This window comes from Telmatherina bonti, assembly GCF_933228915.1.
Source record: "Telmatherina bonti genome assembly, chromosome: 19".
NCBI classification, from domain to species: Eukaryota; Metazoa; Chordata; class Actinopteri; order Atheriniformes; family Telmatherinidae; genus Telmatherina; species Telmatherina bonti.
In genome coordinates, this window is record NC_136617.1 from 5548142 (window position 1) to 5560006 (window position 11865).

The 11865-nt window shown below is 50.2% G+C and overlaps 1 protein-coding gene across 1 annotated transcript; it reads left to right on the top strand.

Moving 5' to 3' along the window:
- Window positions 1-10949: 10949 nt before the first annotated feature.
- On the top strand, window positions 10950-11865 carry apoa4a (apolipoprotein A-IV a; the record flags this gene model as incomplete). Its single annotated transcript, XM_079259120.1, has 3 exons — window positions 10950-10983; window positions 11060-11210; window positions 11286-11865. 3 exons carry the CDS (start codon window positions 10950-10952, stop codon window positions 11863-11865), a joined length of 765 nt encoding a protein of 254 aa, XP_079115246.1.

An 11865-nucleotide genomic window follows, 5' to 3' on the forward strand; every position in this document is an offset into this window, starting at 1 on the left:
CTGAGACTATAGACCGCTGCGAGACTGATCTGAGACCGGTTCATGGTTGTTCTTAGACGCGGGCCTTATTTGAAACTTGCAAACAGCATGAACACTTTGCACCAAAAGTATCTTCTAACTCTAATTTCTCTGTCAGACGGCACCGTAGGACATCATCTTTGTAATGAGAAGAACGAAACGATGCGGATAATTAGAGAAACAAATCCAACAGCAAGTGTTCTGAAAACATTCTGCAAGTCCAGAGGCAACGTTCCTGATGTTTAGAATCAATAGGAAGGAGATGGGAATTCTGGACGGGATGGAGACGGGACTGTGAGGAACTCTGGACTTTCCAGAAAGAAACTTGAATTCATTTCAAGATTAAAAGTGCTTTTTGTTCCATGATGATGTATTTTCCATATTCTCCCGGATCAGGTTCAACCACACAGAGGTAAAGAAAACCGTAAAATTCCACCTGTTGCAGGACAAACATTTCTCTAAGATGGAAAGACATGCACGGATCCGCCATGGATCCATGAATCAAACACCAGCTGTAATCTTGCAGTGAAAAGAAATGGAGAGTTCTGGAAGGTTAAATTACGGATTGACAACTTTTCCGGGATCAGAACATATCTGTGCAGGCAACTGATGGATGATGCTGTTGACTTTATGGAGGGGGGGGATTACTTCATGAATGTTGATTATATTATAGGAACTTTTTTTTACTTTAACGAAAAGATAAGTGTTACAAAATGATAACTTTTTTTCTTAAATGCCCCAAAAGAAAAAGCAGCTGAAACGGCCTGAAAGGAGTGGCACACTCTATTTGTGTTGATGAGTTTATTTATGAGCAGAAACAGAAAAGCACAACAACAAAGTGTCGTTTTAATCTTGCAGCTCTTTTTTCCCGCACACTGATTTTGGAGGCGATTTAAACATATGAGCTGAAAGAAACAAGACAATTAAAGTCTCTGAATATTAATTTCCCTAAAACCAACAGAAGACGTCAGAATTAGATTGAAAAGATCATTTTTTGCGGCACCACCAGAAGAAGAGGCTGATGAGACGATGAACGCTGCGAGGGTCTGGAGAAAAGCCGAAACTCGGTGCATTCAGGAGTATCTCTGGGTAAAGGAAGACCACAGACAGGCCATCTTGTCCCTCTTAGCCTCACAGCTGTCGTCCTTCGGCTTGTCCTCCTTTTCATAATCTTTTTTATCATCTTCTTCATCTCTGTGGACGATGGAGTAGGTTTTGGTGTCAACCTGACGCTTTAATTTCTCGGTCATACGTTGTATTTGCTTTTTAAATGTCACAAAAAAGTTTTCTACTTCATCGTCCAGGTCTTCGTAATGGACAGTCTGCCTAATGCCCTTCTTTTTGTCCTTCTTCTTGTCCTTCTTTTTGTCCTTCTTCTTGTCCTTCTTCTTGTCCTTCTTCTCGTCCTTCTCATCTTTCTCATCCTTTTTCTTGTCCTTTTTCTTGTCCTTCTTCTTGTTCTTTAAGTTTTTCTTTATCTTTTGGATCCTGGAGAGCAGGGCATTGTAGTTCTTCATTTTGTCCTTCTTTTTGTTCTTCTTCATGTCACCCATGTCGTCAAACATGTCCTGGAGCTTGGAGAGCAGGTCTTTGTAGTTCTTGTCCTTGTTCTCGTCCTTCTCCTCGTCCTTCTTCTCGTACTTCTTTATCTCCTTTATTTCTCTGTTCATATCATTGATCTTGGAGATAATGGACTTTTTCAGGGCTTTGTAGTTCATGTCCTTCTCGTCCTTCTTGTCCCTCCTCATTTTCTCTATGTCTGCCTTCATCTTCTGGATCTTGGAGGACAGGTCTTTGCATTTCTTGTCCTTCTTCTCGTCCTTCTCCTCATCCTTCTTCTTGTCCTTCTTTATCATCTGTATGTCTTTCTCCATCTTCTGGATCTTGGTGAGCATGTACTTTTGCAGGGGTTTGTAGTCCTTGTCCTCTTTTTTGTCCTTCTTCTTGTTCTTCTTCATGTCATCCATATCGTCCATCATGTTCTGGATCTTGGAGAGCAGGTCTTTGTAGTTCTTGTCCTTGTTCTCGTCCTTCTTCTCGTCCTTCTTCTTGTCCTTCTTTACCTTCTTTATTTCTTTCTCCATCTCATCGATCTTGGAGAACATGGACTTTTTCAGGGCTTTGTAGTTCATGTCCTTCTCGTCCTTCTTGTCCCTCCTCATTTTCTCTATGTCTGCCTTCATCTTCTGGATCTTGGAGGACAGGTCTTTGCATTTCTTGTCCTTCTTCTCGTCCTTCTCCTCATCCTTCTTCTTGTCCTTCTTTATCATCTGTATGTCTTTCTCCATCTTCTGGATCTTGGTGAGCATGTACTTTTGCAGGGGTTTGTAGTCCTTGTCCTCTTTTTTGTCCTTCTTCTTGTTCTTCTTCATGTCATCCATATCGTCCATCATGTTCTGGATCTTGGAGCGCAGGTCTTTGTAGTTCTTGTCCTTGTTCTCGTCCTTCTTCTTGTCCTTCTTCTTGTCCTTCTTTACCTTCTTTATTTCTTTCTCCATCTCATCGATCTTGGAGAACATGGACTTTTTCAGGGCTTTGTAGTCCATTTCCTGCGTGTGCTTCTTGGCGTCCTTCTTCATATCCTCCATGTTGTTTACGAGTTTATCTTCCAGATCTTTGGGTATAGAGTACAGCTGGTTTTGTAGGGATTTCAGAAAAGACTTGATGTTGACTATCATGTGATCGATCTCGTAATGGATCTTAACTTGGTACTCTTGAATGAAAGGCGTCACGTTTTTGTAGAAAAAATGGAGGATCTTGTTAATGGGTTCGTGGCTGCTTGAGATGATGGAGCTGCAGAGACATGAAAAAACAGGACTTGAAACCTTTCTGCACCGTCGCTTGAAAACTAGTTGAACAAAACAGACCGACCGAGACTGCAGACCGCCCGACACTAAGGACCGCTCCGAGACTACAGATCGATCCGAAACTACAGACCGAGCCAAGACTACACACCGATCCGAGACTACAGATGGGCCGAGACTACAGACCGATCCAAGACAACAGACCGATCCAAGACTACACACCGATCCGAGACTACAGACGGGCCGAGACTACACACCGATCTGAGACCACAGACGGGCCGAGACTACACACCGATCTGAGACCACAGACGGGCCGAGACTACACACCGATCTGAGACCACAGATGGGCCGAGACTACAGACCGATCCAAGACAACAGACCGATCCAAGACTACACACCGATCCGAGACTACACACCGATCCGAGACTACACACCGATCCGAGACTACAGACCGATCCGAAACTACAGACCGATCCGAAACTACAGACCGACTGGAGACTACAGACCGATCCAAGACAACAGACCGATCCAAGACTACACACCGATCCGAGACTACACACCGATCCGAAACTACAGACCGATCCGAAACTACAGACCGACTGGAGACTACAGACTGAGACTACAGACTGACCGGCCGCAGACCGATCCGAGACTACAGACCGGCCTGAGACTGATCTGAGACTACAGACCGGCCGCAGACCGATCCGAGACTACAGACCGGCCTGAGACTGATCTGAGACTACAGACCGGCCTCAGACCGATCTGAGACTACAGACCGGCCTCAGACTGATCTGAGACTACAGACCGGCCTGAGACTGATCTGAGACTACAGACCGGCCTCAGACTGATCTGAGACTACAGACCGGCCTGAGACTGATCTGAGACTACAGACCGGCCTGAGACTGATCTGAGACTACAGACCGGCCTGAGACTGATCTGAGACTACAGACCGGCCTGAGACTGATCTGAGACTACAGACCGGCCTGAGACTGATCTGAGACTACAGACCGGCCTCAGACCGATCCGAGACTACAGACCGGCCTGAGACTGATCTGAGACTACAGACCGGCCTCAGACCGATCCGAGACTACAGACCGGCCTGAGACTGATCTGAGACTACAGACCGGCCTCAGACCGATCTGAGACTACAGACCGGCCTCAGACTGATCTGAGACTACAGACCGGCCTGAGACTGATCTGAGACTACAGACCGGCCTGAGACCGATCTGAAACTACAGACCGGCCGCAGACTGATCGGAGACTACAGACCGATCAGAGACCGATCCGAGACTAGAGACCGATCCGAAACTACAGACCGATCCAAAACTACAGACCGACTGGAGACTACAGACCGATCCGAGACTAGAGACCGGCCTCAGACCGATCTGAGACTACAGACCGGCCTGAGACCGATCTGAGACTACAGACCGGCCGCAGACCGATCTGAGACTACAGACCGATCTGAGACTGATCTGAGACTACAGACCGGCCTGAGACTGATCTGAGACTACAGACCGGCCTGAGACTGATCTGAGACTACAGACCGGCCTGAGACTGATCTGAGACTACAGACCGGCCTGAGACTGATCTGAGACTACAGACCGGCCTGAGACTGATCTGAGACTACAGACCGGCCTCAGACTGATCTGAGACTACAGACCGGCCTGAGACTGATCTGAGACTACAGACCGGCCTCAGACCGATCTGAGACTACAGACCGGCCTGAGACTGATCTGAGACTACAGACCGGCCTCAGACTGATCTGAGACTACAGACCGGCCTGAGACCGATCTGAGACTACAGACCGGCCTGAGACTGATCTGAGACTACAGACCGGCCTGAGACTGATCTGAGACTACAGACCGGCCTCAGACTGATCTGAGACTACAGACCGGCCTCAGACTGATCTGAGACTACAGACCGGCCTGAGACCGATCTGAGACTACAGACCGGCCTCAGACTGATCTGAGACTACAGACCGGCCTGAGACCGATCTGAGACTACAGACCGGCCTGAGACTGATCTGAGACTACAGACCGGCCTGAGACCGATCTGAGACTACAGACCGGCCTGAGACTGATCTGAGACTACAGACCGGCCTGAGACCGATCTGAGACTACAGACCGGCCTGAGACTGATCTGAGACTACAGACCGGCCTGAGACCGATCTGAGACTACAGACCGGCCTGAGACTGATCTGAGACTACAGACCGGCCTCAGACTGATCTGAGACTACAGACCGGCCTCAGACTGATCTGAGACTACAGACCGGCCTGAGACTGATCTGAGACTACAGACCGGCCTCAGACTGATCTGAGACTACAGACCGGCCTCAGACTGATCGGAGACTACAGACCGATCTGAGACTACAGACCGGCCTCAGACTGATCGGAGACTACAGACCGGCCGCAGACCGATCGGAGACTACAGACCGGCCGCAGACTGATCGGAGACTACAGACCGATCGGAGACTACAGACCGGCCGCAGACTGATCGGAGACTACAGACCGATCGGAGACTACAGACCGGCCGCAGACTGATCGGAGACTACAGACCGATCGGAGACTACAGACCGGCCGCAGACCGATCTGAGACTACAGACCGGCCTCAGACTGATCGGAGACTACAGACCGATCTGAGACTACAGACCGGCCTCAGACCGATCTGAGACTACAGACCGGCCTCAGACTGATCGGAGACTACAGACCGATCTGAGACTACAGACCGGCCTGAGACTACAGACCGATCGGAGACTACAGACCGATCGGAGACTACAGACCGGCCTGAGACTACAGACCGATCGGAGACTACAGACCGGCCGCAGACTGATCGGAGACTACAGACCGATCGGAGACTACAGACCGGCCGCAGACCGATCTGAGACTACAGACCGGCCTCAGACTGATCGGAGACTACAGACCGATCTGAGACTACAGACCGGCCGCAGACCGATCTGAGACTACAGACCGTCCTCAGACCGATCTGAGACTACAGACCGGCCTCAGACTGATCGGAGACTACAGACCGATCTGAGACTACAGACCGGCCTGAGACTACAGACCGATCTGAGACTACAGACCGATCGGAGACTACAGACTGATCGGAGACTACAGACCGATCTGAGACTACAGACCGGCCTCAGACTGATCGGAGACTACAGACTGATCGGAGACTACAGACCGATCTGAGACTACAGACCGGCCTGAGACTACAGACCGATCGGAGACTACAGACCGGCCTCAGACTACAGACCGATCGGAGACTACAGACCGGCCTGAGACTACAGACCCACCTGAGACTACAGACCGGCCTCAGACCGATCTGAGACCGGTTCATGGTTGTTCTCAGACGCGGGCCTTTTTTGAAATTGGCAAACAGCATGAACACTTTGCACCAAAAGTATCTTCTTACTCTAATTTCTCTTTCAGACGGCACCGTATGACATCATCTTTGTAATCTTTATCGGTTTCCTCGGCACAATATCCCCAGAAAGCCTGATACAGGTAGGGGTAGCTGGGTTCTTCCTCTGAGTCATACTCGTAGTGATATCCTGTGACTGTGGAACAAACTGAAGAGAAAACAAAGGTTAAAATGTGTGTTTGCACGGTTTTTACAGGAGTAGCAGAACATTCTTACCGGTGAAAATGAGGATGACGAGCACCACGAAGACCTTCATGATATCCACTGAGAAGAAACACAGAGTTAGTTTTTCTGTCCCTGGCTGTGTAGCCTGCCGTGCAGCGGATGCTGTACCTGTTCACTCAGTCGGCTGGTGAATACTGTCTGTCTGCCCAGGCCGAGTTTATAAAGGCGGCTGGGCTGTCTGACGGCGACGGGGAGTGTCATGACATCAGGATGTACCACTTCATAAACATCATGTCTGTTTTGGTGATGCTCCTGATGTTCTGTAAAAAGAGACGATTGGGTGAGACTGGCATCTGCTATCAGCGTCGTGCAGATTTCCATGTTCGGCCATGACCTCAAGCTTTTATCTGAGTCTGTTTGTGTCTGCCCTGACAGTACAAAACCGAACCAAAACATGCCGAAACATATCTGACCAGATAAAGAAAAAAGAAAAGTCAGCTTCACTGCAGTACTATTAACATCATGGTTTACATTTCACTCTGCAACTTTCACACTCCAACAAAAGTCAAATATCTGCCATTTATTGTGATTTATGAGGTAAATAAGAATTATTAAAACAACCTGTTAAAGTTTATCAGGAACAATTTTGTCTGAAAATGGAAGAAATACTGAAGGATTTTCACAGTTCCTCTTGCAGGCGACAAAGTTTACTGAGTAAGAAGAAGCCATGTGTTGACCTGGTCCAGCGGATCAGGGTTCTGTGATGGTTGGGGGGGGCGGATCGGGGTAATGATACGTTCTGGGGGTCGGATCAGGGTTCTGTGATTGTTGGGGGGTCAGATCGGGGTTATGATACGTTCTGGGGGTCGGATCAGGGTTCTGTGATTGTTGGGGGGTCAGATCGGGGTTATGATACGTTCTGGGGGTCGGATCAGGGTTCTGTGATTGTTGGGGGGTCAGATCGGGGTTATGATACGTTCTGGGGGTCGGATCAGGGTTCTGTGATGGTTGGGGGGTCACATCGGGGTTATGATACGTTCTGGGGGTCGGATCAGGGTTCTGTGATGGTTGGGGGGTCACATCGGGGTTATGATACGTTCTGGGGGTCGGATCAGGGTTCTGTGATGGTTGGGGGGGGCGGATCGGTGTAATGATACGTTCTGGGGGTCGGATCAGGGTTCTGTGACGGTTGGGGGGGGCGGATCGGGGTAATGATTTGTTCTGGGGCTCGGATCAGGGTTCTGTGACGGTTGGGGGGGGCGGATCGGGGTAATGATTTGTTCTGGGGCTCGGATCAGGGTTCTGTGATGGTTGGGGGGTCAGATCGGTGTAATGATACGTTCTGGGGGTCGGATCAGGGTTCTGTGATGGTTGGGGGGTCAGATTGGGGTTATGATACGTTCTGGGGGTCGGATCAGGGTTCTGTGACGGTTGGGGGGCGGTCAGATCGGGGTTATGATACGTTCTGGGGGTCGGATCAGGGTTCTGTGATGGTTGGGGGGTCAGATCGGGGTTATGATACGTTCTGGGGGTCGGATCAGGGTTCTGAGATGGTTGGGGGGGGGCAGATCTGGGTAATGATTCGTTCTGGGGGTCGGATCAGGGTTCTGTGATGGTTGGGGGGGCAGATCTGGGTAATGATACATTCTGGGGGTCGGATCAGGGTTCTGTGATGGTTGGGGGGTCAGATCGGGGTAATGATTCGTTCTGGGGGTCGGATCAGGGTTCTGTGATGGTTGGGGGGTCAGATCGGGGTAATGATTCGTTCTGGGGGTCGGATTAGGGTTCTGTGATGTTTGGGGGGGCAGATCGTGGTAATGATTTGTTCTGGGGGTCGGATCAGGGTTCTGTGATGGTTGGGGGGTCAGATCGGGGTAATGATTCGTTCTGGGGGTCGGATCAGGGTTCTGAGATGGTTGGGGGGGGCAGATCTGGGTAATGATTCGTTCTGGGGGTCGGATTAGGGTTCTGTGATGTTTGGGGGGGCAGATCGTGGTAATGATTTGTTCTGGGGGTCGGATCAGGGTTCTGTGATGGTTGGGGGGTCAGATCGGGGTAATGATTCGTTCTGGGGGTCGGATCAGGGTTCTGAGATGGTTGGGGGGGGGCAGATCTGGGTAATGATTCGTTCTGGGGGTCGGATCAGGGTTCTGTGATGGTTGGGGGGGCAGATCGGGGTAATGATACGTTCTGGGGGTCGGATCAGGGTTCTGTGATGGTTGGGGGGGCAGATCGGGGTAATGATACGTTCTGGGGGTCGGATCAGGGTTCTGTGATGGTTGGGGGGGGGCAGATCTGGGTAATGATTCGTTCTGGGGGTCGGATTAGGGTTCTGTGATGTTTGGGGGGGCAGATCGTGGTAATGATTTGTTCTGGGGGTCGGATCAGGGTTCTGTGATTGTTGGGGGGGCAGATCGGGGTAATGATTCGTTCTGGGGGTCGGATCAGGGTTCTGTGAAGCTATGGTGAGGTCGTCATCAGTTGGGTCTCTCAGGTCAGCTGACCAGCTACTTCTGTCAGTACCGAGGACGAATCGGAAGCCCAGAGCGGTCCGGGTCTTTGCGGTTTCAGCACCTAAACTGTGGAATGAGCTTCCTTTCTACGTTGACAGGCCTCCTCTGTATCTGCTGTTAAACCTGGACTGAAGACCTGTTTGTTTAAGTTGCTTTTTCTGCACAATAAGTTGACTTTTCAGTTCTGATTTTGATTGTTTTGATTTGATTGCTTTTTTGAATTTTTTTTTATTTGATTGTTTTTAGATGTCTGATTTTTTTTTTAAAGTTGTTCTGATGTATGTTATTTATTTGGTTTCTTTTTAACCCCCACAATGTGGCACTTTGGTCAACATTGTTTTTTTTTAAAGTGCCTTATAAATGAAGCTGTATTGTATCAGGGCTCTGTGTCACTATAGGGGGTCACTATAGGGGTTCTCGTGAAGGTATGGGGTTCGGATGACGGTTCTATGACGGTATGAGGGGGGGGGGGTCGTCATCAGGGTCCTGTGACAGTAGGGTGGTCAGATCAACTGGAAGTTTCTTCCCGTGTCGTCTTCAGTATGTACTGGCGCTGTTGTAGCTATGTTCCATTTCCCGCTGCTGCATGCGGCGTCTTTCCGAGCTGCAGAACATAATGGACGTTCAGCGCAGACAGAACACATCTCAGTCACAACTCTGAATCTGCGGCTGAGAAAATACAAAAGGAAAGTAGTTTTATCTGACTGTGACAAGCAGACAATGGAAGAAGAAACAATAAGATGCTTTGTTTTTAATCTTGTACGCGGAGAGAACACTGAAGATGGTGGAAATGTTCAGAACAAACGCAGAGCTTTTATAGGTCAGCACGATGCGAGTCGGACTTTGATCCAATTCTGCATCTGACCTGTCAATTATCTTAGCTGGAGAACGTTGTGTGTCCTCTTACAGCTGATAACAGAGGCACCAACGTCTTGATGTGAAACCCTCTGCTGGTAAACAACACGCTGTGTTCGTCCAGCGTCAACAAAAACCCAAAAACACACAAGGTTCGCTCCAAGGCTTATGACAACTTTTAATGAACTGTATTTACAGTAACGGTGGAGCTGAATGTCCAGCTGACATCATGTTTAGCTCACCGTCGTGTTGTTTTCATCACGTCGAGCTGCCTGACATAAGAAACATTCTGGAGGAATGATTTATTTTCCTGACAATAAATATCAGGTCTGAGTGGCACATCCAGCTGGATTTCAGCTGCAGGGCTTCATGTGGTCATGTGGCAGGTTTTAGTCCAGTTACACAAGTCTGAAATAAGCAAAGGGAAATAAGATAGAATGAAGCAAAATGATATTTTATTTTGTATTCTAAGGGAATTATTGAACCTTTAACAACATTCAGGTTTTTCAGGTTTTCTTCGTCAGTCTTAAATCCGACTGCAGGATTTATTTTAACAGAATGATTTCCCATTCTTTCGCTGTGAAGGTGTTTGTACTTGGAGCCCTGAAGGGAACCGGAAGACATTTTTGCTTTCATAACTTCCCACATGAATCCAAGACTTTGCTGGATTTGGGTTTGAAACGCCGACGTCTGAAGGACCTGCCACATGAACACACCCGGATGACCCCTGACGTCTGGCTGTACATGCAGCAGCAGCGGCACAAAGTCCAGCGGAGCGTCGCTTTGGCATCAGGCAGGTGTGTTCAGGTGTGTTTCAGAGGCTTCAGGGAAAATCTGTTCCTCCTGGTTCAGAAATGGACCCTCTGTGCCTCCTCAACCCCCCCACTGGACGAATAATCAGCCTTCATTTGTGACTGGAGTCAAATCAGACGTCTCCCGGTCCGGCTGTTGGAGTTTAACCCCCCCACCGCCGTTTCAGAGGAATGACAGAAGCTCATGATGTGGAGTGGCAGCGGTGACGGGAACGAGTCCAGCAGGGCAGCTGCAGGTGGACTTTACCCTCCAACATGCACATAAAAGCTGCAGACGCTCGTCTGTGCAGCACAAACTCATCGGACCGACGCCGGGAAACCGTCTTTCCTCCTCCGACTGATCCAACAGCGCTGAAACCACCATGAAGGTTCTCCTGGTCCTCGCGCTTCTCTCTGGTAAGCACGAGTCCTCTTACACCGTCCCGTCTGACTTTACGCCGCCGCAGCAGCTGACGTTCGTCTGTTTCCTCAGTTTGCAATGCCAACATCCTCTGGCAGGAGCCGCCGAAGACCAGCCTGGATGTGGTGAAAGACGCCTTCTGGGACTACGTCGCCAAGGTGACGCTGACCGCTGAGGACTCCCTGAAGCAGATCCGGGACTCCGAGCTGGGCCAGGAAGTCAAGTAAGACAGGACTTGTAGAAGTACAGACTCAGAGTTTGTGTTTGGGTGGAGTAACCTCCGTCTTCTCCCCGTCAGCACCAAGATCTCTCAGAGCGCCGACGTGGTCAACCAGTACATCGTGGCCCTGCGCGCCCAGGCCGCCCCTCTGAGCCAGGACTTCATGACTCAGTTCTCCCAGGAGGCCGAGCAGCTGAAGGCTCGTCTGGAGAAGCAGCTGGCCGCCATGGGCAGCAGCGTCCAGCCCCAAGTGGAGCAGCTGCTGGCTCAGGTCCAGAGTCAGGTGGAGGAGCTGAAGAAGGAGACGGCCCCCTACGTGGAGGCCATGGACCCCGAGGCCCTGAAGACCCTCCTGGTGCAGAAGAGCCAGGAGCTGAAAGGCCAGCTGGACAAGAGCATGAGCCAGCTGCAGACCCAGATGCTGCCCTACACCGAGGAGGTGAAGGAGAAGATGGAGCAGAGCGTGGAGGAGTTCCAGAGGACCGTGGTCCCCCTGGCGCAGAGCTTTGAGACCCAGCTGGCCCAGAAAAGCCAGGAGATCCAGCAGAACCTGGCCCCGCTGGGCGAGGAGCTGAGGGCCAAGCTGGACTCCAGCGCTCAGGACATGCAGGCCCAGCTGGCAGTTCTGTGGGAGGCCTTCACCAAGAAGAGCCAGTAA